The sequence below is a fragment of the Papio anubis genome, chromosome 8 (assembly GCF_008728515.1).
Source record: "Papio anubis isolate 15944 chromosome 8, Panubis1.0, whole genome shotgun sequence".
In the NCBI taxonomy this organism is placed as follows: Eukaryota; Metazoa; Chordata; class Mammalia; order Primates; family Cercopithecidae; genus Papio; species Papio anubis.
In genome coordinates, this window is record NC_044983.1 from 90,085,862 (window position 1) to 90,113,229 (window position 27,368).

Below are 27,368 nucleotides of genomic sequence, written 5' to 3' on the forward strand. Positions count from 1 at the left end.
ATAGATCATCTCAAAGACTTTTAGTCCTTTCTGTTATGTGTTTATCTTTGAAATGGGACAATTACCAACTCAGAAAGATGAATAAAGGTTAATAATCCGGCCGGGCGCGGTGGCTCAAGCCTGTAATCCCAGCACTTTGGGAGGCCGAGACGGGCGGATCACGAGGTCAGGAGATCGACACCATCCTGGCTAACCCGGTGAAACCCTGTCTCTACTAAAAAAATACAAAAAACTAGCCGGGCGAGGTGGCGGGCGCCTGTAGTCCCAGCTACTCGGGAGGCTGAGGCAGTAGAATGGCATAAACCCGGGAGGCAGAGCTTGCAGTGAGCTGAGATCCGGCCACTGCACTCCAGCCTGGGTGACAGAGCGAGACTCCGTCTCAAAAAAAAAAAAAAAAAGGTTAATAATCCTAAGTTGCGAGTGTATATTACTCACTGATGACTTTTTAAAAATTCCCTATATATTTTCAATTATGAGTTTTAATTAAACTGCATATGTAATATGAATTGTGTAATAAAAATAATTTTTTAATAATGGCCACCAATTGAGGTAGAAAACAGACTGGGTGGGAACAGGGTGAAACTAATTGCATAATATGGTAATGACTCGAGATGTCACATAAAGTTGGGTGTTCACTTGGCTGGTGTTCCTTGGAGGTTATGGTTGCAGATATACCTGAAGACCCACTGATCAATTTTCTGCCTTGTGTTAATGGTGATTGATTTAATTTTTTATGTATCCCTTCCAACTTCCCCCACCCCCATTTTTTAAAAGGCAAGAAAATATAACTAATGGGCACTCTAGTACTTTGATTCGCTGTAGTACTGCTGTGCTATTCCTCATGCTCATATGGGTAGAACAGTCTACTCTTTGGTGCAATCACTTTGGATACTTTTGGTCTCCATGGCTGTGGTTCCCATTAGTTCTTTGTATGCGTGCCTCTTCATGCCTTAGTGTTCCTGGTAGCTAGCCTGTGAATCATCAGAGAACTGGGCCTCGGAAGGGGTGCTTTGTGGTGGAGTTGACATGAGGCTTACTTCTGTCCTTCCTCTCCTCTTAAGAATCTCAGGGATGTGAGGAAGCCCTGTATGTAATTCTGCACTAAGCTCTAATCTCACTGCCTTTCAACTTTTGGCTTTCGTGGTAACGTGAGACAGAACTGCTGTGGTGTTTTCACCTGTCTTAGGAAAGACAGCTCTGAGAAGTATAAGAAAGGTTGCCTTGAGAAATTCTGTTTCCTTAAGTAACTAATGTTTTTATAGTAAGTATTCAACATTGTCTATTCCTATTGGTTCACTGTGCTTTCTCTTCCTTTAGCCCCCCAGGTTCGCCTAATAGTCTTGGCTACTTCCCTACAGCTGCTAATCTTAGCGGTGTCCCTCCACAGCCTGGCACGGTGGTCAGAATGCAGGGCCTGGCCTACAATACTGGAGTTAAGGAAATTCTTAACTTCTTCCAAGGTTACCAGGTCAGTAGCTTGAAGGAGAATAATCCTCAGTGCCCTTATTAAGTTGATTTACCTAAAGAATGCAGCCAGGAAAGAAACAGATTCTATGAAACTCGTGTGTGTATATATGCTAATGGATTTGCTTATGGAAACAAATAGATCTGGAATCACTGTGGGGACCAACTTCAGACTCATCCCCTTGTCAAAAATTAAGGCTTTTCCATGCTGTCTTAAGTCTTCCAACTTAATCTTTTAGTTACTTTTTGAAAAGTGAGCTACTTTGGGAAAGCTCTTAAGGGCATGCAGCAGTATGAGTGTTTACATCTAGAATAGGATTGGCTAAGGGGTTTTATTCAAAGTCAAGTGTCAAATCCTTGACTAAACCAATAAGTACTTAAACATGGATTTTAAAGGTGAGTATTTAAACATGGTCAGAGGCCCCTGGATAACCTGAAGAAAAAAAAAAATTGCCTAACTCCTAGGAGACTCATGAGTCTTTAAGTGGTGACACCTTAGAATGAGCTCTCAGGTGTTTGGCGAGCCTTTCATATTTATTCTTGTGACGCTAATGTTTGCTCTTGGCAGTTTTTTCTACCTCAGTCTGTGTCCATCAGCTGTTTTCTCAAATATGCTAAAGAATGAGATGACTTTTAGTTAAGAGTTCTTTAACAGTGAACATTGTCATCCCATCTAAGCAGATACCTTTCTTTCCTCAAGTCACATAATTACCTAAGTCTTGAATTCCTTCTTTCCTGCCATGTCTAAAAACTAAGTGACTTACAGTCTTTTTATTGTACTAATAGCAAAAATTGTCCTCTTTCCTCCTGGATCTGAACGTTTCTTGAGTCTTTAGAGTTGAGAAGCTGTTTTCGGAATAATAGTCACATTCTAAAATAGCCCGTGAGCATTTTCAGTACAGCATTACAAGGGTTGTGTCTGTAGACGCTAATTGATGATTACAATGGGTTTACGAGCTTGGCATCTATGAGTCATGGAGGACTGTGATCTCAGCTAAAATTATCTCAGGGGTGATGCTACCGGCCCAAACCTACCAAGTGGCTATCATTTTCTCAGGGGCTTTTAAACATACAAAGGACACTTTCTGACAAAGAAAATCTATGGCTCATAGTGAAAAGCTGAAGGAAGGTGGAGGTGGGTAGATACTCCTCCCTTAGCAATTTTGCTGCCTTTAGAAGACTTTGAAAGGGATTAAAAAGTTACTTTTTTGGCTGTGTGTGGTAGCTCACGCCTGTAATCCCAGCACTTTGGGAGGCTGAGGTGGGTGGATCACGAGGTCATTAAATCGAGACCATCCTGGCTAATGAAACCCCGTCTCTACTAAAAAAAATACAAAAAATTAGCCAGGCATGGTGGTGGGTGCCTGTAGTTCTAGCTTCTTGGGAGGCTGAGGCAGGACAATGGCATGAACCCAGGAGGCAGAGCTTGCAGTGAGCTGAGATTGCGCAACTGCACTCCAGCCTGGGTGACAGAGCGAGACTCTGTCTCAAAAAAAAAAAAAAAAAAAAAAAATTACTTTTTAAACTTCCTGTCTGATTCGTTAGATTATAAAAGGAAGATTTTACTGAAAACTTATTGAAAAGATTGCTTATTATGGAGAAAACATTTTGACATGTATTTTATTTTTTCCTTTGTTTTCCTAGTGAAGAAAGTTCAAAGAAAGTTTCGGGTTTTAGTACTCAGCTCAATTAATTTCTTTTTCGTTTGTTAGACTAACAAACTTTTACATTCACACTGAATAGAATTAGGTTGCCTTACGTATAAATTAGTAATGAGATGAAGCAAAATTGCTCTTTATTATTAAGAGTGTCGGCTGGGCATGGTGGCTTACACCTGTAATCCCAGCACTTTGGGAGACTGAGGCAGGTGGATCACTTGAAGTCAGGAGTTCGAGAACAGCCTGACCAACATGAAACCCTGTCTCTACTAAAAATACAAAAACTAGCCAGGCGTGGTGGCATTCGCCTGTAGTCCCAGCTACTCAGGAGGCTGAGGCAGGAGAATCGCTTCAACCCAGGAGGCTGAGGTTACAGTGAGCCAAGATCTCGCCACTGCACTCCAGCCTGGGTGACAGAGCGAGACTCCATCTCAGAAAAAAAGTGTCATGGCTGGCATTTGTGGGTATTTATTTTACCACAACCATGCAATAGGGATTATTTCTATGTTTATGACTAAAAGATTCACATTCTTCAAAATTAAGATAACATAACTTCAGTCTGTAGCAGTTTTTCTTTTTAGTAACTTCTTAGAACCATTCAAGGTTGAAATAGAGTTGTCCAGTATAACTAGAAACATAACGATTATGCAATATTATTTCATCTCAAGGCATTTGGCCTTCATTTCTGAAGTGCTTGGAATTTATGAACTGGAACAGTGAGTTAGGATTACATAGAAACTTCAGTTATCTAATTCAACCTATCAGATTATTCTGATATCTTCTTCAGTAATCTGAGCTTTGAGGCAGTCATAATGCATGCACTCAAAAATCTTTACACCTAACTCAATTTTGTATCATTCTTACATAAAACGCATATTTTCTACTATCTTGAAGAGTCCATGCCTTCTTGTTTCGTGTTCTCAGTTAAATTCATTATGGGGTTCCATCTTCTTTAGATTTGGCAACCAAGACGATAAAATCAGTGGATGACATTTTTTAAAAACTGTTCACTTAAGGGTAATCTGTGTTTACCGAGAGTGCATATATTGCTGTTGCTGGCTTAATGGGAGGTTTTAATTTTATTTCTAGTTATTTTATATAATTATATAATTATATAATAACTAAGCAAATATCCAGGCAATAATTAGTTGAGTAAATAAAATTTCTTTTTCTTTTTTTTTTTTTTTCGAGACGGAGTCGCGCTCTGTCACCCAGGCTGGAGTGCAATGGCGCAATCTCAGCTCACTGCAACCTCCGCCTCCTGGGTTCAAGCAATTCTCCTGCCTCAACCTCTCAAGTAGCTGGGATTACACGCGTGCCACCATGCCCAGCTAATATTTTGTATTTTTTTAGTAGAGAGAGAGTTTCACCATGCTGGCCAAGCTGGTCTCGAACTCCTGACCTCGTGACCCGCCTGCCTCCGCATCCCAAAGTGCTCGGATTACAGGCATGAGCCACCGCACCTGGCCTATTTTTCTCTTTTCTATCTATTCTGAAGCTGAAGAAATTTGATGGTCTCTGATTCTGTCTCTTAAAAATACGTATCTTGGTGTAATAATGGCATATATAATTTTATAAATTATCTTTAAATATAATTTTTTATGTATTTTCCCCCAACCTTTAACAAAATTTCTTACATAAAACTACTCTAGGCCAGGTGCAGGAGCCCAGGAGGTCAAGGCTGCGATGAGCCATGATTGTACCACTGCACTCCAGCCTGGGTAACAAAGAGCAAGACCTTGTCTCAAAACAAAATTTCTTACATAAAACTACTCTAGGCCTGGGATTACACCTGTAATCCCAGCACATTGGGAGGCCGAGGCGGGTGGATCACCTGAGGCCAGGAGTTCAAGACCAGCCCGGCCAACATGGTGAAACCCTGTCTCTACTAAAAATACAAAAAAATAGCCACGCATGGTGGTGCACGCCTGTAGTCCCAGCTACTCAGGAGGCTGAGGCAGGAGAAGTGATTGAACCCAGGAGGTGGAAGTTGCACTGAGCTGAGAATGCGACATTGCACTCCAGCCTGGGTGACAGAGCAAGACTCCGATTAAAAAAATATATATGTTGGCCGGGCGCCGTGGCCTGCCTGTAATCCCAGCACTTTGGGGAGGGCCGGAGGCGGGTGGATCACGAGGTCAGGAGATCGAGACCATCCTGGCTAACACATGGTGAAACCCCTGGCCTCTACTAAAATAGCAAAACTAGCCGGGCGCAGGAGCGGGCGCCTCTGTAGTCCCAGCTACTCGGAGGCTGAGGCGGAGGAATGGCTTGAACCCGGGAGGTGGAGAGCCTTGCAGGAGCCGCAGATCGTGGCCACTGCGACTCCAGCCTGGGCGCGAGCAGAGCTGCAGACCTCGCCTCAAAAAAAAAAAAATATATATATATATATATGTTAAGAGGGCCAGGGTGTGGTTGGTTCTTAAGTAACCTTGGTTGCTCCAGAGCAAGACTCTGTCTCAAAACAAACAAACAAAAAACTACTCTTTGTGTCTTCCATACTTCATCTGGGGTGGAGGTAGCTTGTGGAAAGACTAAGGATCTATACAAACTACCATGAAAATACTTGATAATGAGGATGTCATTCTGGTCCATAAAAGAAACGTGTGTATATTTTAGATAATACTTTTTCATACTGAATGGACTCTCAGGTATCCTTACACAAATCCTTTAACATTTTCATTTGCTCTTTGTACTACCCTTTACCGTCAATGCCTTTTACATTTTCAATAGATGCGAGTTTTTGTTTCTCTTCAAGTACTGATTGTTTCTTTGGACCTCTCACTCCTAGCAGCTTTACTTGCTGCCCTACTGGGAGAATAAGACTGATATTACAAATACATCTGCCGGGCGCGGTGGCTCAAGCCTGTAATCCCAGCACTTTGGGAGGCCGAGACGGGCGGATCACGAGGTCAGGAGATCGAGACCATCCTGGCTAACACGGTGAAACCCCGTCTCTACTAAAAAATACAAAAAACTAGCCGGGCGAAGTGGCGGGCGCCTGTGGTCCCAGCTACTCGGGAGGCTGAGGCAGGAGAATGGCGTAAACCCGGGAGGCGGAGCTTGCAGTGAGCTGAGATCCGGCCACCGCACTCCAGCCTGGGCAACAGAGCCAGACTCAGTCTCAAAAAAAAAAAAAAAAAAAAAAAAACAAATACATCTAATGCTATCTAAAATTCACTGCGTTGTTTGGAGATACTGGGTATTGGGCTTATTGTACAATGCCTTGCAAATAACTAGTGCTCAAATATTTGATATTTAATCATACTTGCAGTAGCGTGAAAACAGTACTATGCAAGATCTGAAGAAATTGGTCTCCTAAGAGACCAATATGTGTATGTGTGTAATCCATGTTTTCAATCTAATGTCCCGTGTGTGTGTGTATGTGTGTGTGTGTAATCCATGTTTTCAATCTAATGTCCCATGTGTGTGTAATCCATATTTTCAATCTAATGTCCCGTGTGTGTGTGTATGTGTGTGTGTGTAATCCATGTTTTCAATCTAATGTCCATCCTAGAAGGGACTCTTATGGTATGTAAACATGTTAAGAAATAAAGATTTGGGTTAGTAGATATGTATATGGCTTGTACCTGTGTTTGTTTCCTCCTATCTAAATGTCCTGTACTTTCATTGGTAGATCTATTTAGTTGAAATATTATCCATAGTGACAGTTTGTCCGTCTTTTGATCCTGTTTGTTTTAACTTGCGTTTTAGTATGCAACCGAGGATGGACTTATACACACAAATGACCAGGCCAGGACTCTACCCAAAGAATGGGTTTGTATTTAAGGGCCCCAGCAGTTAGAACATCCTCAGAAAAGAAGGTAAGGCTTTATGATGTGCAAGTTAAATTATAAAGGGCCAAACAAATAGAGATCAAGATTCTGAAGGCATTTAGAAATCAACTGAGAGAATCCTTCTTTTCTTCAGTGTAATATAAAATATCAGATATCCTGGAAGGAATGGAGACTAGAATTAAGTTTGTCATCTAGGCACATAGAATCTAAGCAACATTAATGGATCAGAGTTGTTATTGTGGGGCAAAGGAAGACTTTTCCCTTTGGACATTCATTTACTATCTCTCATGTGGAGTACGAGTTGGGTATTCTTTTTTTTAATTCAGGTAAAAATTACATAACATAAAATTAACCATTTTAAACTCATTTACAACTCAGTGGTTTTTAATATATCCACTACATTGTGCAACTACTACCTCAATTTAGTTCTAAAACATTTTTGTCACTCCCTGTTTTCTCTCCCAATAGCTCCTGGCAACTAATCTGCTTTCTGTCTCTGTGGATTTGGCTATTCTGGATAATTTCATATAAATGGAATCATACATGTGACCTTTTTTGTGTTTATCTGTTTAGGTTCACCCTTGTAGCACATGTTAATGCTTCATTTGTTTTTATGACTGAATAATATTTCATTTATGGACATATGACATTTTATCCACTGATAGACATTTTAATTGTTTGCACTTTCTGGCTATTGTGAATGGTGCTGATGTGAGCACTCACGCATAATTATTTGAATATCTGTTTTTAATTATCTTTGGTGTGTACCCAGGAGTATAATCACTGAGTCATGTAGTGATTCTTTTGGATTGGGTATATTTTTCCTGTTTCCTCTTTTAAAAAGATTGTTGTAGAATATACACAACAAAACTTAACAATTTTAAAGTGTCCAGTAGCATTAAGTGTACATTCACATTGTCGTGCAACCAGGTACCGCCATCTACCTCCAGAACTTTCTCATTTTCTCAAACTAACATTCTGTACCCATGAAACAAGAATTCTCCATTGCTCCTTCTCCCCAGCCTATGGTAACTACCATTCTACTTTGTCTCTATGAATGTGACTATTCTAGGTAGTCCTAAGCAGATTGATTTGTCCTTTGGTAACTGGCTTATTTATTTCACTTAGCATTATGTGTTTAAGTAGATTTGGGCATACTTTTACATGTGCTTTAATCCAAGATGATTGGAAAGTTTTTTGTTGCATGTCTTTTTCCTTTTCTAGAACTAAATGTAGACAACAGGAACCCTGATAAGTTTCTTTGAAAATAGTCTTCTAGATTAATGTTTTGAGTCCAGTTTCTCCTCAATCCCCATTAATCCACAATCTTTTCTTAAAGGATACTGGCATTCTTTGAGGCTTCTTGGGAGATGTAGTTGTAGGGATGTGTTCAGGAATTGATACTGGTTTTTATTCATTTTTGATTGTTGAGTTTTTTGAAGTTGGCATGCTGGCATGCCCAATTTTGTTAACATTTTCATGGCTGTGGACCCTGTGGGCTTTAACCATGTGGTTTCTAAACTGGAAATGAGGTTGCCAATACTTTGTCATCATTGAGAAATAAGAATTTGCATCTTAGCCCTTTGCTCTGAAGTGTGGAAACCCCAGTTCTAAGTTAGAAGTGAAGATTTTTTTCAGATCTGTCATTTTCGGTGAGGTTTCAGGATACTTGGTCCTACCAAGGAGTGTCACGTACGAATGCTTTGCAGTGGTAATGGGTGTTCTCTAGTCTTTGTCTCAGTGGTGAGAATACATTGTTCTAGCCTGTTGATATCCATTTTGGTCCGTATTTTCTTTTCATGTGTTCATTGTTGAACACAATGTTGTCTATGAATTTGATTAACACACAGTCTATATTTTTAAATGAGTATACTGGATAAGAAATGACTAGAAATGGAAGCTTATGACATTATACCAGAAATGTCCTAAACTGACTATGAACCATTACTCACCACCTCTAGTTTTTTACCCTATATTTAGAGTCATGACAGAATAACAGATCGGGTGCTGTGTTCTAATCCAGATGTCTGCATCTTTTCATCATAATAAAGTCAGGTGCCTTTATATTACAAATTTTTAAAAATACAGATCAGGCTAAGAGCAGTGGCTCATGCCTGTAATCACAGCACCTTGGGAGAACGAGGTGGGCAGATCACTTAAGCTCTAGAAATTTGAGACCAGCCTGTGCAACATGGCGAAACCCTGTCACTACAAAAAAATACAAAAAATTACCTAGGTGTGGTGACATTTACCTGTAATCCCAGCTACTCTGGAGGCTGAGGTAGGAGTGTCAATTGAGCCCAGGAGGTCAAGGCTGCAGTGAGCCATGATTGCACCACTGCACTCCAGCCTGGGTGACAAAGAGCAAGACCCTATCTCAAAACAAAAAAAAAGGATAGATCACTGTGTGAAATACTTGGCATAATTTATCTCATTTAATTATCTTACCAACTCTAGGAGATAGGATTATAAAAGTATTGGGTGCTCATTGCAAAGAATTTGGAACAGAGAGACAGGTATAAAGAAGTCACTAATAATCCCACCACCCAGAAACAAGCATAATAAATACTTCCTTTCATCCTCTCATACCCTCATGCAATTTTGGACCTTGTTTCTTTCCCCTTAACCTTGTATTGTTTTTTATATATATATATATTTACCACCTCCTTATCAGTATCAAATTCATCATCATAACCGAGTGGCTCATGCTTTTGTAAGTACTTACATCCACAGTTTCATTTGAGACACAGCATAACCCTGCAAGGAGGCATCATGGGCCCATTTGACAGATGAAGAAATGAAACCCAGAGAGGTTAGGCAACTTCCACAAGTCATACAGCTAATGATGAAGCTGACAAAAAGATCCACACCTTCTGCCTTCACTCTGAGGACTCTTTTCTGTTAACCAAACAGTAGCATGGCAAAGTGCTTCCAGTGGACTGCATGGTGGACCCCGAGATATATCCACGTCCTGATCCCTGGAACCTGTGACTATTACCTTCTATGGAAAAAGCTGTAATGAGGTTCTTGAGAGGACGAGTAGATCATGAATTATCTGGCTGGCCCCTAGATACAATCACTTGTGTAAGAAAGAGGCAGAGGGAAATCAGACAGAGACACAGAAGAGGAGGCAGCAGTGTGACCAGGGAGGCAGAGATGAGAGAGCCGTTGACACAGCTCAGGAGTGTTCCCAGCTACCAGCAGCTGGAAGAGGCAAGGACCTGACTGCTCCCTGGAGCCTCCAGAGGATGCGCAGCCCCACTAACACAATTTCTCACTCCTGGCCTCCAGAATTGTTAGAGAATGAATACCTCTTATTTTATGCCACCCAATTTATGGTAACAGCAGTGACAGGAAACTAACAATATTTTAAAAAATATATTAAAAGGGCCGGGCGCAGTAGCTCACGCCTGTAATCCCAGCACTTTGGGAGGCCAAGGTGGGTGGACCACGAGGTCAGGAGATCGAGACCATCCTGGCTAACATGGTGAAACCCATCTCTACTAAAAATACAAAAAATTAGCCGGGTGTGGTGGTGGGCGCCTGTAGTCCCAGCTACTTGGGAGGCTGAGGCAGGAGAATGGCGTGAACCTGGGAGGCAGAGCTTGCAGTGAGCTGAGATCGCGCCACTGCTCTCCAGTCTGGGTGACAGAGCAAGACTCCAACTCAAAAAAAAATATGTTAAGAGGGCCAGGTGCAGTTGCTCATGTCTGTAATCCTAGCACTTTGGTAGGCTGAAGCAGGCAGACCATCTGAGGTCAGGAGTTCGAGACCAGTTTGGCCAACATGGTGAAACCCTATCTCTACTAAAAATAGAAAAAAAATTAGCTGGGTGTGGTGGCATGTGCCTGTAAGCCCAGCTACTTGGGAGGCTGAGGCAGGGGAATTGCTTGAACCAGGGAGGTGGAGGTTGCAGTGAGCCGAGATCACGCCACTGTACTCCAGCCTGGGTGACAGAGTGAGACTCCATCTCAAAAAAATAAAATAAAATAAAAAATTTGAGAGAACGATCTCATGGCTGTCTATAGGATCAGGTAAACATAGCTAATACCCACAACGAGGTCTGGTAAAGAAGTCACAGTATTCTGTCTTCTCTTGCCTTGTCCCATCCACCCAGCCAACACGTGTTGACTATCCCCTTGAATCACTGGAGATGTTGGAGATATGCCTCATTTAGCCATTCAAGATGCCCACAAAACTTTCTGGGAAAGAGACTGGGCGTCTGGCTGGAAGAAATGCTTCCTCAGATGGCCAGAAAGGGTGTTTTTCTCCACTTACTGTTACATTCCAAGGTTTTTTGTTTTTTGTTTTTTGTGGGTTTTTTTGAGACAGGGTCTTGCTCTGTTATCCAGGCTGGAGTGCAGGGGCAGGATCATGGATCACTGCAGCCTCAACCTACTGAGCTCAAGTAATCTTCCTACCACTATGTTGCTCCAGTCTGGTCTTGAACTTCTGGGTTCAAGTGATCTGCCTGCCTCAGCCTCTCAAAGTGCTGGATACAGGTATGAGCCACTGTGCCTGGCCAAGTTCCAAGGTTTGTATTTGTTAGGTCTCAAAGGCAATGTCAGCCCCCAGATTTAAATCTATTAATGATATTTTGGCTAGTACATGGTAGCTCATACCTGTGCATGGAGGATTGCTTGAGCCTAGAGGTTCAAGAGTAGCCTGGGCAATGTGGTGAGACCTCGTCTCTACAAAAAATTAAAAGATAGGTGTTGTCATGCACATCTATAGTCCAAGTTACTCGGGAGGCTGAGGTGGGAGGATGGCTTGAGCCCAGGTGGTCGAGGCTGCGGTGATCTGTTATCGTGTCACTGCACTCCAGCCTGGACGACAGAGCGAGAGTTAATGAATGAAAACAAGTTTTACAAACTAAAGTTTCATATTAATACATAACTTCTGCTGTTGTGATTACAATAATCATAGGGACATAGGGTTTATTTTTGGGTTTGTTTTTTTTTTTTTTGAGATGGAATCTCACTGTCGCCCAGGCTGGAGTGCAGTACTTTGATCAGTGTTATCTTTCCCCTTTTTGTTATTGGACTGTCAGCCTTGAGCAACAGGGCTTTGCTGTTTTGATGAGTGTGTTTTCTATGCCTTCCGTAGGATCTGTTCTAAAGAGGTCAGATTACATAAACTTTCTAAATAACAAGAGAAATTCCTACTGATAAATTTTATGCAAAAATAACACTGTATTTACCTCTGTCTGGAGGGTTATCAGTTAATTACATGAAAATATAAAAACTGTGTATTTGATCATTTTGTAACTTTATGTTGCAAGTTATTGTGTAAGATGATTAAAAAGAACAAACTTTTTATGAGATCCTAGTTTTTCCATTTAGATAATCTGAGTCCAGAATAACAGTAAAAACACATAGGAAGTACTTATAGTTTCCCGAGTAGCTGGGACTATAGGCGCCCACCACCACGCCTGGCTAATTTTTTCTATTTTTAGTAGAGATGGGGTTTCACCATGTTAGCCAGGATGATCTCGATCTCCTGACCTCGTGATCTGCCCGCCTCAGCCTCCCAAAGTGCTGGGATTACAGGCATGAGCCACTGCACCCAGCCTTCAAGTGAGCCTTTCACCTCAACCTCCCTGGTAGCTGAGATTACAGGTGTTCTCCACCATGTCTGGCTGCAGAATTGCAGGGTTTTTAAGGGATTAAAGGTTCATTCTGTAGCATATAGCACCAGTGGTGAAATCAAGATATCTTTAAAGACTTCTTTGTATGTAATACTTTAATGACAGTGTATTACAAATAAAAACATGTTTTAACACAGATCTTATTTGAAAGGGAAATCAGATTTGTAAATGTCTGCAGTTGTAATTCTCAACTATCTTTAAGTGTTTGCTATAGCTAAAGGGGAAGAGGAAACATTTTCTCTATCCCCTTCTGAGATCAATTTTTTTTTTTTTTTTTTTTTTGCTAGTAGTTAGGAGTCTGCAGTTTCTTGTTGTTGTTGTTTTGAGATGGAGTCTTGCTCTGTTGCCCAGGCTGGAGTACAGTGGCGCGATCTCGGCTCACTGCAACTTCCACCTCCCGGGTTCAAGCAATTCTCCTGCCTCAGCCTCCTGAGTAGCTGGAACTACAGGTGCACACCACCACTCCCAGCTGATTTTTATGTTTTTAGTAGAGACAGGGTTTCGCCATGTTGGCCAGGATGATCTCCATCTCAACCTCATAATCTGCCTGCCTCATCCTCCCAAAGTGCTGGGATTACAGGTGTAAACCACTGTGCCCAGCCTCAGTTTCACTGTTACACAATCAAACTCCACTGGATACCACTGGGATTAAAAAGCATTTTGAGAAGGCTAAATGTTTAACTTTTCCTGGCATTTCCACATTTTATCAGAATATGAAGGCTTAATTTTCAGCATCTACAAAGATGCTATTTCTTAGAGCTAGGAATGAAGAAGGTGGTACTCATTGACTCTAATAACTGAGAGTCCCAGGGTTGACTGATACAGCTGGATCCAAGGGTTTGCTCCTCCAAGCTGACTCTCTGAGATACTCCTAGAACACTTGGCCTTCACTGGCCTGGCTTACATCCATCCCTGAAACCACAACGACCTGGGATATGCAGGGCTCTACTGGCCATGCCTGGGCCACTTGTTTGGCTCAGTGGTAAAACTGCCTCTTAGGGGCTTGAGATTAGGTGATGGGGCAGTTTTAAATTCAGGTGCTACTGCCAAAAGAGGGGTAAAATAGATATTGATCAATAGTGTTGGGTCATTGATTTTCCTTTCTGAGTTTAGTATCAAAGGAGAAGCCTTTCAGCGTGTGGTATTTTAAACTGAGTGCCAAATTGTGGTCACTTTGGAAACCACATTTAAAAGATGCATCCTAACCAGTATTTCTGTGTTTTTTAAATACCCAATTTTACATTTGTACCATTTGTAGAATCTGTGTTATTAAAGCAAATTTAATCTTGAAATAAATTAATCTTCATGTCCTTCTGAGACTGATTTTTTTTTTTTCTTTTGCTAGCAGTTAGGAGTCTTCAGTTTCATTGTTAAGCAGTAAAACTCCATTAGATATTTCATACTGGCCATATGAAATAAGACTGCAGTCTAAAACATTCCTGTTTTTCATTTACATGTCAAAGTATGCATAACGGCCGTGTGTGGTGGTTCACACATGTAATCTCAGCACTTTATTATGCCAGGCAAGAAGAACACTTGAGGCTGGGTTTGAGACTAGCCTGGACAACATAGGGAGACCCCATCTCTAATATATATATATGTTTTTTTTTTTTTTCCGATTTAGTCTAGGACCAGGTGCTGTGGCTCATACCTGTAATCTCAGCACTTTGAGAGGTCAAGGCAGGAGGATTGCTCGAGGCCTAGAATTTGAGACCAGACTGGTTAGGATGGTGAGAATCTGTCTTTATAAACAATTTGAAAATTAGCTGGATATAGTGGTGTGCTTGTGGTCCCAGCTGTTCAGGAGGTTGAGGTGGAGGATACCTTGAGCCCAGGAATTTGAGGCAGCAACGAGCTCTGATCGCACCACTGTACTCCAGCCTGGGTGACAAAGCGAGGCCCCATCTCTTTTTGGGGGAAAAAAATCTGCAGTGAGCTATGATTGGACCATATCACTCCATACTCTATCCTGGGTGACGGAGCTAGACCCTGTTTCAAAAAAGTATATAATGCCTACCAAAAGTTCTTATTTTATTCTTATTTTAAGGTTGTATGGTATATAAGTAAATCTGTATTAGTTTAAATCCTGCATCTGCCCATTACTAACTTAATCATTCTTTGCTTCAGTTTTTCCTTCTCTAAAATGGGGATAACATGGTAATCTAGGTTGTATATGGGGATGAAATAAATTTATCCATGATCCATATAAAGGTGCTAATTATCAACTAGTCACGGGCACATAGAGCATATATGTCATGCCTTATTGCTTTTTTTTTTTTTTTGAGATGGAGTCTTGCTCTGTTGCCTAGGCTGGAGTGCAGTGGCATGACCTTGGCTCACTGCAACCTCCACCTCCTGGGTTCAAGCAATTCTCCTGCTTCAGCCTCCCAAGTAGCTGGGAATACAGGCATGCACCACCACCCTCAGCTAATTTTTGTATTTTTAGTAGAGATGGGGTTTCACCATGTTGGCCAGGCTGGTCTCAGACTCCTGACTTCAGGTGATCTGCCTGCCTCGACCTCCCAAAGTGCTGGGATTACAGGCATGAGCCACCACACCTGGCCCCTTACTGCTTCTTATTAAGTGTCTTAGAAATTATTTGGAATTTCTTATACTAGAATTTAACTTTAAAATTTTGTCTAAATGGTTTTATTTTTGCCGAGGCGCGGTGGATCACGAGGTCAGGAGATCGAGACCATCCTGGCTAACATGGTGAAACCCCGTCTCTACTAAAAATACAAAAAACTAGCCGGGCGTGGTGGCGGGCGCCTGTAGTCCCAGCTACTCGGAGGCTGAGGCAGGAGAATGGCGTGAACCTGGGAGGCGGAGCTTGCAGTGAGCCGAGATCGCGCCACTGCACTCCAGCCTGGGTGACACAGCGCGAGACTCTGTCTCAAAAAAAAAAAAAAAAATAAAAAAAATAAAATAAATGGTTTTATTTTTGTAATGATATTGAACCTCTAAGGAATGAATGAAATAGTCTCTCCAGAAAGGAGCTGAGCTGAGCAGGGAGTTGGCAACCATACATGTTAAACTAAACACATGATACTACAAAGGGAGGAGTGGTTCAGAATGCCAACTACTGTGTAAACCATGGAAACTTCCTTGACTAGTGCTCTACTCCCAAAGCCCTTGCCATGTAAATGCCAACTATGTCTGTGTGAAATAATAACTTGGACCGTCTTAAAGCTTTTTTGTCCTTGTGGAATTTGAAATCATTTTGGTGGCCGCTGAGAATGACATTTAGAGACTATAACATTTCCTTTTATCACTTTTTTTTTTTTTTTTCAGTGTTTGAAAGATGTATGGTGATCTTGAAACCGCCAGACACAAGAAAACTTCTAGCAAATTCAGGGGAAGTTTGTCTACACTCAGGCTGCAGTATTTTCGCAAACTTGATTGGACAAATGGGCCTGTGCCTTGTCTTTTGGTGGAGTGAAAACATTTGAGCCAGTGAAGCCAAATCCTTATAGCAAGCAGCATGCAGCATACCTGGCCCTTTGCTGATTGCAAATAGGCATTTAAAATGTGAATTTGGAATCAGATGTCTCCATTACTTCCAGTTAAAGTGGCATCATAGGTGTTTCCTAAGTTTTAAGTCTTGGATAAAAACTCCACCAGTGTCTACCATCTCCACCATGAACTCTGCTAAGGAAGTTTCATTTTTGTATATTCCTGCTCTTTTCTCTTCATTTTCCTGTCTTCTGCATAATCATACCTTCTTGCTAAGTAATTCAAGCGTAAGGTCTTAGAATAATAAAATCACAATCTTAGGAGAATGAATAAAATTGTTATTTTCCCAGTCTCTTGGCCATGATGATATCTAATAATTAAAAACAAATTAAAATAAATTTTTAAACTCCTGAAGATAAATTAGAAGAAATTGTGCACCCTCCACAAAACATGCAAAGTTTAAAAGTTTGGATCTTTTTCTCAGCAGGTATCAGTTGTAAATAATGAACTAGGGGCCAAAATGCAAAACCAAAAATGAAGCAGCTACCTGTAGTTAGTAATTTCTAGTTTGAACTGTAATTGAATATTGTGGCTTCATATGTATTATTTTATATTGTACTTTTTTCATTATTGATGGTTTGGACTTTAATAAGAGAAATTCCATAGTTTTTAATATCCCAGAAGTGAGATAATTTGAACAGTGTGTTCTAGAAAACGATATACTAACTGAACAGAAGTGAATGCTTGTATATATTATGATAGCCTTAAACCTTTTTCTCTAATGCCTTAACTGTCAAATAATTATAACCTTTTAAAGCATAGGACTATAGTCAGCATGCTAGACTGAGAGGTAAACACTGATGCAGTTAGAACAGGTATTGATGCTGTCAGTGTTTAACACTATGTTTAGCTGTGTTTATGCTATAAAAGTGCAATATTGGACACTAGCTAGTACTGCTGCCTCATGTAACTCCAAAGAAAACAGGATTTCATTAAGTGCATTGAATGTGGATATTTCTTTAAGTTACTCATATTGTCCTTTGCTTGAATGCAATGCCGTGCAGATTTATATGGCTGCTATTTTTATTTTCTGTGCATTACTTTAACACCTTAAAGGGAGAAGCAAACATTTTCTTCTTCAGCTGACCGGAAATGGCCCTTTAACTGCAATAGGAAGAAAAAACAAAAAGGTTTTTGTGAAAATTGGTGATAACTGGCACTTAAGATCGAAAAGAAATTTCTGTATACTTGATGCCTTAAGATGCTATCTGCCCAAAGCTCTGAAAGACTTTAAGATAGGCAGTAATGCTTACTACAATACTACTGAGTTTTTGTAGAGTTAACATTTGATAATAAAACTTGCCTGTTTAATCTCAATGTTTGCTATTATTTTATTTTGTTTTGTTATTAGAAGAATTATGGTACTGATGGAAGTACATAGATAAGCCATCTCTTCCTAAGGTGGTGAAAGGGTTTTTCTCTAAACTTATGTATAAAAGCTATCAGTGATAAAAGTACTCAAGATGGCCTGGCATGGTGGCTCAGGCCTGTAATCCCAGCACTTTGGGAGGCAAGGTGGGTGGATCACAATTTCAGGAGTTTGAGACCAGCCTGGCCAAAGATGGTGAAACCCCGTCTCTACTAAAACTACAAAAATTAGCTGGGTGCGATGGTAGGCGCCTGTAGTCCCAGCTACTTGGGAGGCTGAGGCAGGAGAATCGCTTGAACCCGGGAGGCGGAGGTTTCAATGAGCCGAGATCATGACACTGCACTCTATCCTGGGTGATAGAGCGAGACTCCATCTCAAAAAAAAAAAAAAAAGAAAAAGGCTAAGTCTAGCCTGACTTCTAACATTTTATAGCAAGATATATTATCAGTATCACTTGTCATGCAAACTCTGTTGTTAATGTGTTTCAGTTCTGAAATTAGATTATAACCCCCAAGGGCAGGGATTATGTTGTACCTACATTTCCCTCAATGTCTAGCACTTTTTTTACTTCGTAACATTTACATCAAATGTCTATATTTCTGTTCACCCAGTATGTTCTTCATAAGCATTCATTGAGTGTAGCTTAGTTAACCCAGGACAGTTTTTCAGCCCTAGTCCTTGCCAACATCACCTTACAAGAATGAAGCCATTTTTTATTAATACTTTTGGTGTTTGCCATCATGTATGGTAAAGTTCTCTAGACAAGCTGGAGAACTTTATTCCCCAAGTTTTCCTTGCTGTAATATCTCTGGTAGGCATTTAATGTTCAGGCTGTTACCTACCTTCAGTAGAATCAGAGTTGCCTGGGCAAAGCTAGTGTTACTCATCTTGGTACAGCACCTGGTACAGCTGCTCTCTTCATGCAGAAAAAAAAAAAAATTGGCAGAAGGAAGTGGAGTAAGGGTGATGGGAAAGAAAGGGAGAATGAGGGAAAAGAGGACTGGGATATGTGGAAGAACCTTAAAGTTCCACCTCTTATGTGTATAGTCTTCTCCCTGCATTCTCCAGCTCTCGGGGAAAACAAAAGCTTAACAAAAGTAGACAGAATGAACATCCATGTATTTTTTTTTTTAAGCAATCCAGAGGTCCCACTTTTTTTTTTTTTTTTTTTTTTTTTTTGAGACGGAGTCTCGCCCTGTCACTCGCCTGTCCACTGGCTGGAGTGCAGTGGTGTGGTCTTGGCTCACTGCAAGCTCCGCCTCCCAGGTTCTCGCCATTCTCCTGCCTCAGCCTCGGAGTAGCTGTGAGTACAGGCGCCCGCCACCACACCAGGCTAATTTTTTGTATTTTTAGTAGAAATGGGGTTTCGCCGTATTAGCCAGGATGGTCTCTATCTCCTGACCTTGTGATCCACCCGCCTCAGCCTCTCAAAATGCTGGGATTACAGGCGTGAGCCACCACGCCCGTCCGAGGTCCCACCTTTTTATATCTATTACTATTATGCCATGAATTCATAGGTTCCAGGAGCCCAGGCTTTTTTCCATTGGTTCTCACACAGTGTGCTGCTCTGGGTGGAGTGGGTTGGTGCTTCAGTTGAACCCACGGACCTTTCTCTTTGGCTTCCTTCCTTTTCTGATCACTTTCCTTCACGCATTTCGGGAGGCTATCTCAGCTCTTAGAGTGGTTAATATGCTCAAAACACACATTGATTCTATTGGCAAGAATCTTATCCTTGTTTACAACAATGCCAACAGGATGTTGGGTAACATTACAGACTCATCCAGTTTTGCCATGGTAGCAAAAGGAATGTGTGGCATTCCTTTTTTGTTTGGTTGGTTGGTTTGGAAAGGGTTGCTCTGTTGCCCAGGCTAAAGTGCAGTGGCACAATAGTGGTTCACTGTAGCCTCAATTTCCCAGGCTCAGATGATTCTCCCACCTCAGCATCCCAAGTAACTGGGAGACTACAGGCACGTGCCACCTTCCCAGCTGATTTTTGTATTTATTTATTTTTTTAAGACATCGGGTTTTGCCGTGTTTCCCAGGCTGGTCTTGAACTTCTGAGTTCCCGCGATCTTCTCACTTCAGCCTCCCAAAGGGCTGAGATTACAGACATGAGCCACCTTGCCCAGCCCCAGACTCTTAACCAGATCTCAAATGAACTGAGAACTCACTTAGTACCAAGGGGATGGTGCTAAGTCATTCAGGAGGCATCTGCTCCCATGATCCAATCACCTCCCAGCAGGCCCTACCTCCAACATTGGGAATCACATTTCAACGTGACATCTGGAAGGGACAAACATCCACACAGGCCGGGTGCGGTGGCTCACGCCTGTAATCCCAACACTTTGGGGGGCTGAGGCAGGTGGATCACCTGAGGTCAGGAGTTCAAGACCAGCCTGACCAACAAGGTGAAACCCCGTCTCTACTAAAAATATAAAAATTAGCCAGGTGTGGCGGCGTGCCCCTGTAGTCCCAGCTACTCAGGAGGCTGAGGCAGGAGAATCGTTTGAACCCAGGAGGTGGAGGTTGCAGTGACTGAGCCGAGATCACACCACTACACTCCAGCCTGGGCGACAGAGCGAGACTCCATCTCAAAAAAAAAAAAAAAAAAACATGAAAGAGGGGATCTGGAAGAGAAAGTAAGACTTGAAGACTGGTCCATGTAGTTAATACTCTCCTAGTTGCTCCTTCATCTACTCCAGCTCTTTACCTAACATTGCATAAATACAGCTCATTTGTTTACAGCATCACAGAGTAGGGCTTCCAGTGCTCCTTTGGTCTGCCTTTTTACTTTATATCCAGCTTGCCATTAATTTGCCATTAATTTGCCATTATATTGTTATTGTTGCCATTCTAAAAGTGAATGCTAATATATGGATAATAAATCTGCTAGTTTTACACTTGAATTTGAGCTAGTGTCTTATAACTGAAACCCTTTCGAAACTTAGCAGAGTCAACGCTACAAACACATTTTTAAAGATCAATGTCAAATACTCAACTTGTTCTGGTTCTCAGCCTCCTTTGTGATTCATTCTTTCCCACATGATTGGTGTTAATCATGGTTCTCTCCTCAGTCATCTTCATCTATTCATTCTCTCTGGGCAAATTCATTCATTTATTTCCACACTCTTCTGTGGATCCATAGATCCTCTACCCAGCACTGTAATGGACATTTCCATTTGGATGTGTCCCACGCATTTCAAACCCAGCATGCTTAAAATGGAACTTATCTTGCCACATCCAAAATCCTGCTGCTTTCTGGGTTCTTTTTACTTCACTAACCAGCACTATATACTGCCAGGTCTTAAGGAGGTCATTCTTTTTTTATTTTATTTTATTTATTTATTTTTTTTGAGACAGAGTCTCCATCTGTCGCCCAGGCTGTAGTACAGTGCCGTGATCTTGGCTCACCACACCCTCTGCCTACCAGGTTCAAGTGATTCTCCTGCCTCAGCCTCCATAGTAGCTGGGATTACAGGTGCATGCCACCACGTCTGGCTAATTTTTGTATTTTTAGTAGAGACAGGGTTTCACCATGTTGGCCAGGCTGGTCTCAAACTCCTGACCATACGTGAGGTGATTCATCTGCCTCGGCCTCCCAAAGTGCTGGGATTACAGGCATGAACCACTGCACCCGGCCCAGGAGGTCATTCTTTTTGTTATTTTTTATTTTTTATTTTTTATTTTTTTTTTTTTTTTTTGAGACTGAGTCTCGCTCTGTCACCCAGGCTGGAGTGCAGTGGTCAGATCTCAGCTCACTGCAAGCTCCGCCTCCCGGGTTTATGCCATTCTCCTGCCTCAGCCTCCCGAGTAGCTGGGACCACAGGCGCCCGCCACTTCGCCCGGCTAGTTTTTTGTATTTTTTAGTAGAGACGGGGTTTCACCGTGTTAGCCAGGATGGGTCTCGATCTCCTGACCTCGTGATCCACCCGTCTCGGCCTCCCAAAGTGCTGGGATTACAGGCTTGAGCCACCGCGCCCGGCCTATTTTTTATTTTTTTTGAGACAGTCTCGCTCTGTCACCCAGGCTGGAGTGCAGTGGGGCAATCTCAGCTCACTGCAACCTCCACCTCCTGGGTTCAAGTGATTCTCCTGCCTTAGCCTCCTGAGTAACTGGGATTACAGGTGCCTGCCACCACACTAGGCTGGTTTTTGTATTTTTAGTAGAGACGAGGTTTCACCATGTTGGCCAGGCTGGTCTTGAACTCCTTACCTCAGGCAATTCACCCACCTCGGCCTCCCAAAGTGCTGGGATTACAGGCGTGAGCCACCGCGCCCGGCGCAGGAGGTCATTCTTAACCTCTCCTTCATCATCCTAGACAATCTCACCCATTTTTTGCCTCAATGTTGAACTCTATGCATTAAATTTTGTTCCTCTCTATTGGCAGTATGTTTTAAATAATTTTTAAAATTAAAAACGCAGATCTGATCATGTGCTCTTGAAATCTTTTAATAGCTTCCCATTTGCTGTGGGAAAAATCCATACATGTACAACCTGCATGACATTGCATAAGCTGATTCCAGCCTTCCTCTGTTGCTTTCTTGCAAGGCACTTTTTCCCCCATGCTCTATATTCTGTGATACATTTTCCAATTGTTTGTGTGGGAGTGATAAACTTTTGTCTGTTTCCTCTACCTGAAACATTTTTTTTTTCTGCTATCTCTCTCTTAACTGATGCCCACTTAGAAATCTTATCTTCCTGGGCAGGCGCGGTGGCTCATCCCTGTAATCCCAGCACGTCGGGAGACTGAGGCCAGAGGATCACTTGAGGTCAGGAGTTCGAGACCAGGCTGGCCAAATAGTGAAACCTTGTCTCTACTAAAAATACAAAAATTAGCTGTGCGTGGTGGTGAGCGCCTGTAATTCCAGCTACCCTGGAGGTTGAGGCGGAGAATTTCTTGAACCCAGGAGCTGGAGGTTGCAGTGAACCAAGATCATGCCACTGCACTCCAGCCTGGGCAAAGAGCAAGACTCTGTCTCAAAACAAAACAAAACAAAATAAAAACCAAACAAAAAAAGAAATCTTCCTAAGGAAGACCTTTCCTGACGAAATAGGCTCACAGTAAGATCTCCCTGTAACCAGTTTCCCATATTGTTAATGGCAGTGTGTTTCTTGTTCCTCACTAGTGACTAGTCAGTGCTTAAGATATATACAATATTTGCTGAATGAATACATTTATATTTATTCCTGCATGTAGAAACTAATGTGATTATATATACATACATACATACATATATATATATATATATTTTAGACGGAGTCTAAAATTTTTTAGACAGAGTCTCACTCTGTTGCCCAGGCTGGAGTGCAGTGGCCTGATCTTGGCTCGCTGCAACCTCCGCCTCCCGTGTTAGATTCTCCTTCCCTCAGCCTCCCAGGTAGCTGGAACTACAGGCGCATGCCACCACGGCCAGCTAATTTTTGTATTTTTAGTAGAGACAGGGTTTCAGTGTCTCTTGTTGGCCAGGCTGGTCTCGTACTCCTGACCTCGTGATCCATTCACCTCAGCCTCCCAAAGTGCTGGGATTACAGGCGTGAGCCACCATGCCCGGCTGATTCTATATATGTGTATATATATATTTTTAAAGAATTTTTATAAACATAAATGTTGCTAAATAGCAAATACTATGTTTCTTTCTTTTTGGTTTTTTTTTTTTTTTTTGAGAGGGAGTTTCATTCCTGTTGCCCAGGCTGGAGTGCAGTGGCACGATCTTAGCTCACTACAACCTCCGCCTCCCAGCTTCAAGAAATTCTGCCTCAGCCTCCGGAGTAGCTGGGATTACAGGCACCCACCACCACGCCTGGCTAATTTTTTTTGTACTCTTAGTAGAGACGGGGTTTTACCATGTTGGCCAGGCTGGTCTCAAACTCCTGACCTCAGGTGATCCACCTGCCTCAGCCTCCCGAAGTGCTGAGATTACAGGCATGAGCCACCGCACCCAGCCAGTATTATGTTTCTTTAGCACCATTTTGTGAATTTTTAAAATGTTAATGTTAATCTAATTATTAATGGTATGTTTTTACATGGGAATATAAATTCAAAGAGTCACTTTTTCACTGAAGTGCACAAAGAAGACAGTTGGGTATGAAATGTACCTTTACATTATGATTCTGGCTGCATCTGCCATCTACTGGACACATCATGCTGTTGGCTTTTAAGGTTTCTATTCTCAGTCAAGGTGCTCATCCAGGATTCTAATAGGATTTAAAATTTTTTCTATTTTTAAATCATATTATAATTGATGAGAAATTGATATGTTTTTTTAACTGTATTTGTTTTAGACTGGTCAAGTGAAGCAGTGCGAATGGAGAAGCAGCAACTCTGTAACTGGTTGTGATCAATTAGTTGTGAACACCACGGCACTTGGGCCAGCCTTTACTGTATTTAAAAAAAGAAAAAGAAATGTCGTAGCAGTTTCCGTGTTACACACACTTTTTTTTTTTTAACTTTTAAGTTCAGGGGTACAAGTGCAGGGTTGTAACACAGGTAAACTTATGTCACGGGGGTTTGTTGTACAGATTATTTCATCACCCAGGTATTTATCTTAGTACCCATTAGCTATTTTTCCTGATCCTCTCCCTCCTCCCACCCTCCACCCTCTGAAAGGCCCCAGTGTGTGTTGTTCCCCTCTATACACATACATTTTTATAGTGATGTCACAAATTTGGTAGACAACTTTTTTTTCCCCAAAAATCATTGTGCTCCTTTGCTTTTAAGATACCTACAATTTGGAATGTGATGCATCCTCGACGCATCAGTCTGGACATGCCTAGTAAATGATCTGCAGTGGCTGTCTGTCTAAAGAGTACTTCAGGGACAGCTCCAGAACTGCACTAGATTTGGCCTCAGCATCCAGGTCTAGCCTCAGCTCTTTGTAGGGTGGAAAAACAGCAGAAACAACTTCATCTGTCAGGGCTTTAGGAATAGCAGATTTTTTTCTGAATTAACTGAATTGAGGTACTCAGAGGCCACCTGCTATCCAATTGCATCCCTTTGATCAAAATAAGAAAGAATTTAATCTGCCATTTACATGTACCAAGAAGGCCTAAGTGCAATTAATAGCAGGTGTCTTCTAATGTGGCAGTCTCAATCCCTATAAATAGGGTTGTTTGAGTTAGCAAAAAGAAACAAAATACCAAACCAAAACAAAACCCAGGATATTCAATTACATAGAAATTTCAGATAAAAACAAATCATTTTTGGTGTAAGCATGTCCCAAATATTGCATGGGACATTCTCATACTAAAGTGTCCTGAATTGTATCTGGAAACCCTAATATAATTCACAAATATTTAAAGGGCTTACTATCTGAAAGAAGAGAGGTGAGAGGCAAGAGTCTTGGTACAAAGTCAGCAACCTATGTTTCTAGCATAGAAGCTTTGCCTGGGACAATCTTGATAATAGGCCACTTAGTTCCAAAAATGTTTTGCTTTATGAGTATTGTTTCATATGACCAACTTGATCAAAAATCTCTACCTAGAGTAGTTTTAACTCTGGGAAAATTTGTTTTTTGATAAAACGTCCTAGCCAGGTGCAGTGGCTCACGCCTGTAATTCCAGCACTTTGGGAGGCCAAGGAGGGCGGATTGCTTGAGCTCAAGAGTTCAAGACTAGCCTGGGCAACACGGTGAAACCATGTCTCTACAAAAAAAAATTTAAAAATATATATATATGTATATATGTATATTTTATATATACACACACAGAATATACCCATATTCAGAAAAAATACATATATATATACACACACACACACACACAGAAAAATTAGCTGGGCCTGGTGGTGTGTGTCTGTAGTCCCAGCTACTTGGGAGGCTGAGGTGGGAGGATTACCTGAGCTTGGGAGGTCTAGGCTACAGTGAGCCATGATTGCACCTGTGCACTCCAGCTGTCAACAAAATGAGATCTTATTTCTTTTTCTTTTTTTCTTTTTTTTTTGAGACGGAGTCTCGCTGTGTCTCCCAGGCTGGAGTGCAGTGGCCGGATCTCAGCTCACTGCAAGCTCCGCCTCCCGGTTATTTCTTTTTCTTTTTTCTTTTTTTTTTTTTTTGAGACGAAGTCTCGCTCTGTCGCCCAGGCTGGAGTGCAGTGGCCGGATCTCAGCTCACTGCAAGCCCCGCCTCCCGGGTTCCCGCCATTCTCCTGCCTCAGCCTCCCGAGTAGCTGGGACTACAGGCGCCCACCACCTCGCCCAGCTAGTTTTTTGTATTTTTTTAGTAGAGACGGGGTTTCACCGTGTTAGCCAGGATGGTCTCGATCTCCTGACCTCGTGATCCGCCCGCCTCGGCCTCCCAAAGTGCTGGGATTACAGGCTTGAGCCACTGCGCCCGGCCTTCCAACATCTTTTGAATTCATTCTCTTTGAACATTTTTATTTTCATTGCCTCATACCAGGCCTTTATTTTCTTTTTTTCTTTTTTTTTTTTTTTTGAGACTGAGTCTGGCTCTGTCGCCCAGGCTGGAGTGCAGTGGCCGGATCTCAGCTCACTGCAAGCTCCGCCTCCCGGGTTTACGCCATTCTCCTGCCTCAGCCTCCCGAGTAGCTGGGACCACAGGCGCCCGCCACTTCGCCCGGCTAGTTTTTTTTGTATTTTTTAGTAGAGACGGGGTTTCACCGTGTTAGCCAGGATGGTCTCGATCTCCTGACCTCGTGATCCACCCGTCTCGGCCTCCCAAAGTGCTGGGATTACAGGCTTGAGCCACCGCGCCCGGCCTATTTTCTTACTTAGTTTACTATAAAAGCACAAGCTTCTTTCTTGTAATGGTCAAGTGGTCTACTAAACCAAAGCGCTAACCGAGTAGCTGGAATTACAGGCAGTTCTGCCTCTGTCCGGCTTTGTGACTTCCACCACATTAGATATGTTTCCTCCGTGTAAAATGGGGCGGGAATAGAGGCTGGACTTGGGAGGTGTCGCTGATGATCGTCTCCGACTCGCTAAGTCGCGGAGTCACAAACGTGGCGGAAAGCAAACCCCCACTTTTTGGGAAGAGTAGGACGAGGGGCGGGGCTGCAGCGAGACCCACTAGTTTCGCTTTCCAGGGGAGGCAGCGGCCGGTAGCTGCTGCTGTGGGCGGCGCCCCCGGCGTGGAGTCTCCTTCCTGCCCTCGCAGGCTCCGGCGCCCCAGCGAAACGCTCCGACCGCTCCCCTCTCCCAACACTCTGGTTCCCTGGCCGCCTGCGGGGACGCGGTTGGCGGCGACACCGGAGGGGGGTGGGTCAGGAAGTGGGGGCGCGGCGGCCAGGAGCGGGCCCCGGGTGGCCGAGGGGTTCGGCGACGCGGAGGGAGGGACACTCCGGGCCGCGCGGGAGCCGGAGGGCGCCCCGGCCTCCGCAGAGACGATGGCGGAGGAAGAAGGTGACTGCCGCGGGGTCCAGCGCGCCAACGGCTGCCTGTGGTCTCGGGAAGGAGGGGCGGGGGCGCTGGAGGTGTGGGCTGGAGCTGCCTGTGGCCGCGGTGGCGGCCGCACGGGGAGGACGGGAAGGAGCGCGGCGCCCAGGAGAGGGCTGCGGAGAAATTCAGGAGAGCGGAGCGAATGGCTCGAAGTTTTGTCGGCCGAATTGGGAAGCAAAGGCGGAGCTGAAAGTTGGGAATCCGTAGCAGGAGAGAAAGCTGTGCAGGGAGTGGTTGGGAGGGAGGGAGGGTCCTGAGCAGATTTTTGGTGAAGTGGGGGGCGCAGTTTGGTTTCGAAGATGCAGGTTTAGATACTGAGTGCATATTTGAATGTGGTTGTTGTTTCACTCAAGGCCCCTCATTCGAAGGGCGATTTTTAAAGGGCTGTGGGTATTGACAAACCTAGAGGCACAGGGGGTGAGGGGACATTCACCACGGGGATAAAGAAGCAGGGATTTGGGATAAACATGGCATGATGAATTGGGAATGGGTGAACACGCAGAAACTGAAGAAAGCCAAGTTCACTTAG

General features: G+C 42.8%; 2 protein-coding genes across 9 annotated transcripts in view; both read left to right on the forward strand.

The window, feature by feature from the left end:
- Positions 1-17,396, forward strand: part of ESRP1 (epithelial splicing regulatory protein 1) — a 71,882-nt gene extending 54,486 nt beyond the window's left edge. For 2 of the 7 annotated variants that reach the window (XM_003902982.4, XM_009213346.2), the window contains exons 14-15: positions 1,318-1,468; positions 15,858-17,396. In XM_003902982.4, the coding sequence (XP_003903031.1) occupies positions 1,318-1,468; positions 15,858-15,878 (172 nt within the window). In that variant the 3' untranslated portion in view covers positions 15,879-17,396. Of the gene's footprint in view, positions 1-1,317; positions 1,469-6,836; positions 6,947-15,857 lie in introns of all 7 variants that reach the window. The other 5 variants (XM_009213348.2, XM_003902983.3, XM_009213345.2 and 2 more) reach the window with 4 other exon arrangements.
- An 8,720-nt stretch (positions 17,397-26,116) lies between these two features.
- DPY19L4 (dpy-19 like 4) overlaps positions 26,117-27,368 on the forward strand; it is a 75,603-nt gene continuing 74,351 nt past the window's right edge. Inside the window, exon 1 of one of the 2 annotated variants that reach the window (XM_021942508.2) lies at positions 26,117-26,803. In XM_021942508.2, the coding sequence (XP_021798200.2) occupies positions 26,365-26,803 (439 nt within the window). In that variant the 5' untranslated portion in view covers positions 26,117-26,364. The remainder of the gene's footprint in view (positions 26,804-27,368) is intronic. The other variant, XM_009213349.4, reaches the window with a different exon arrangement.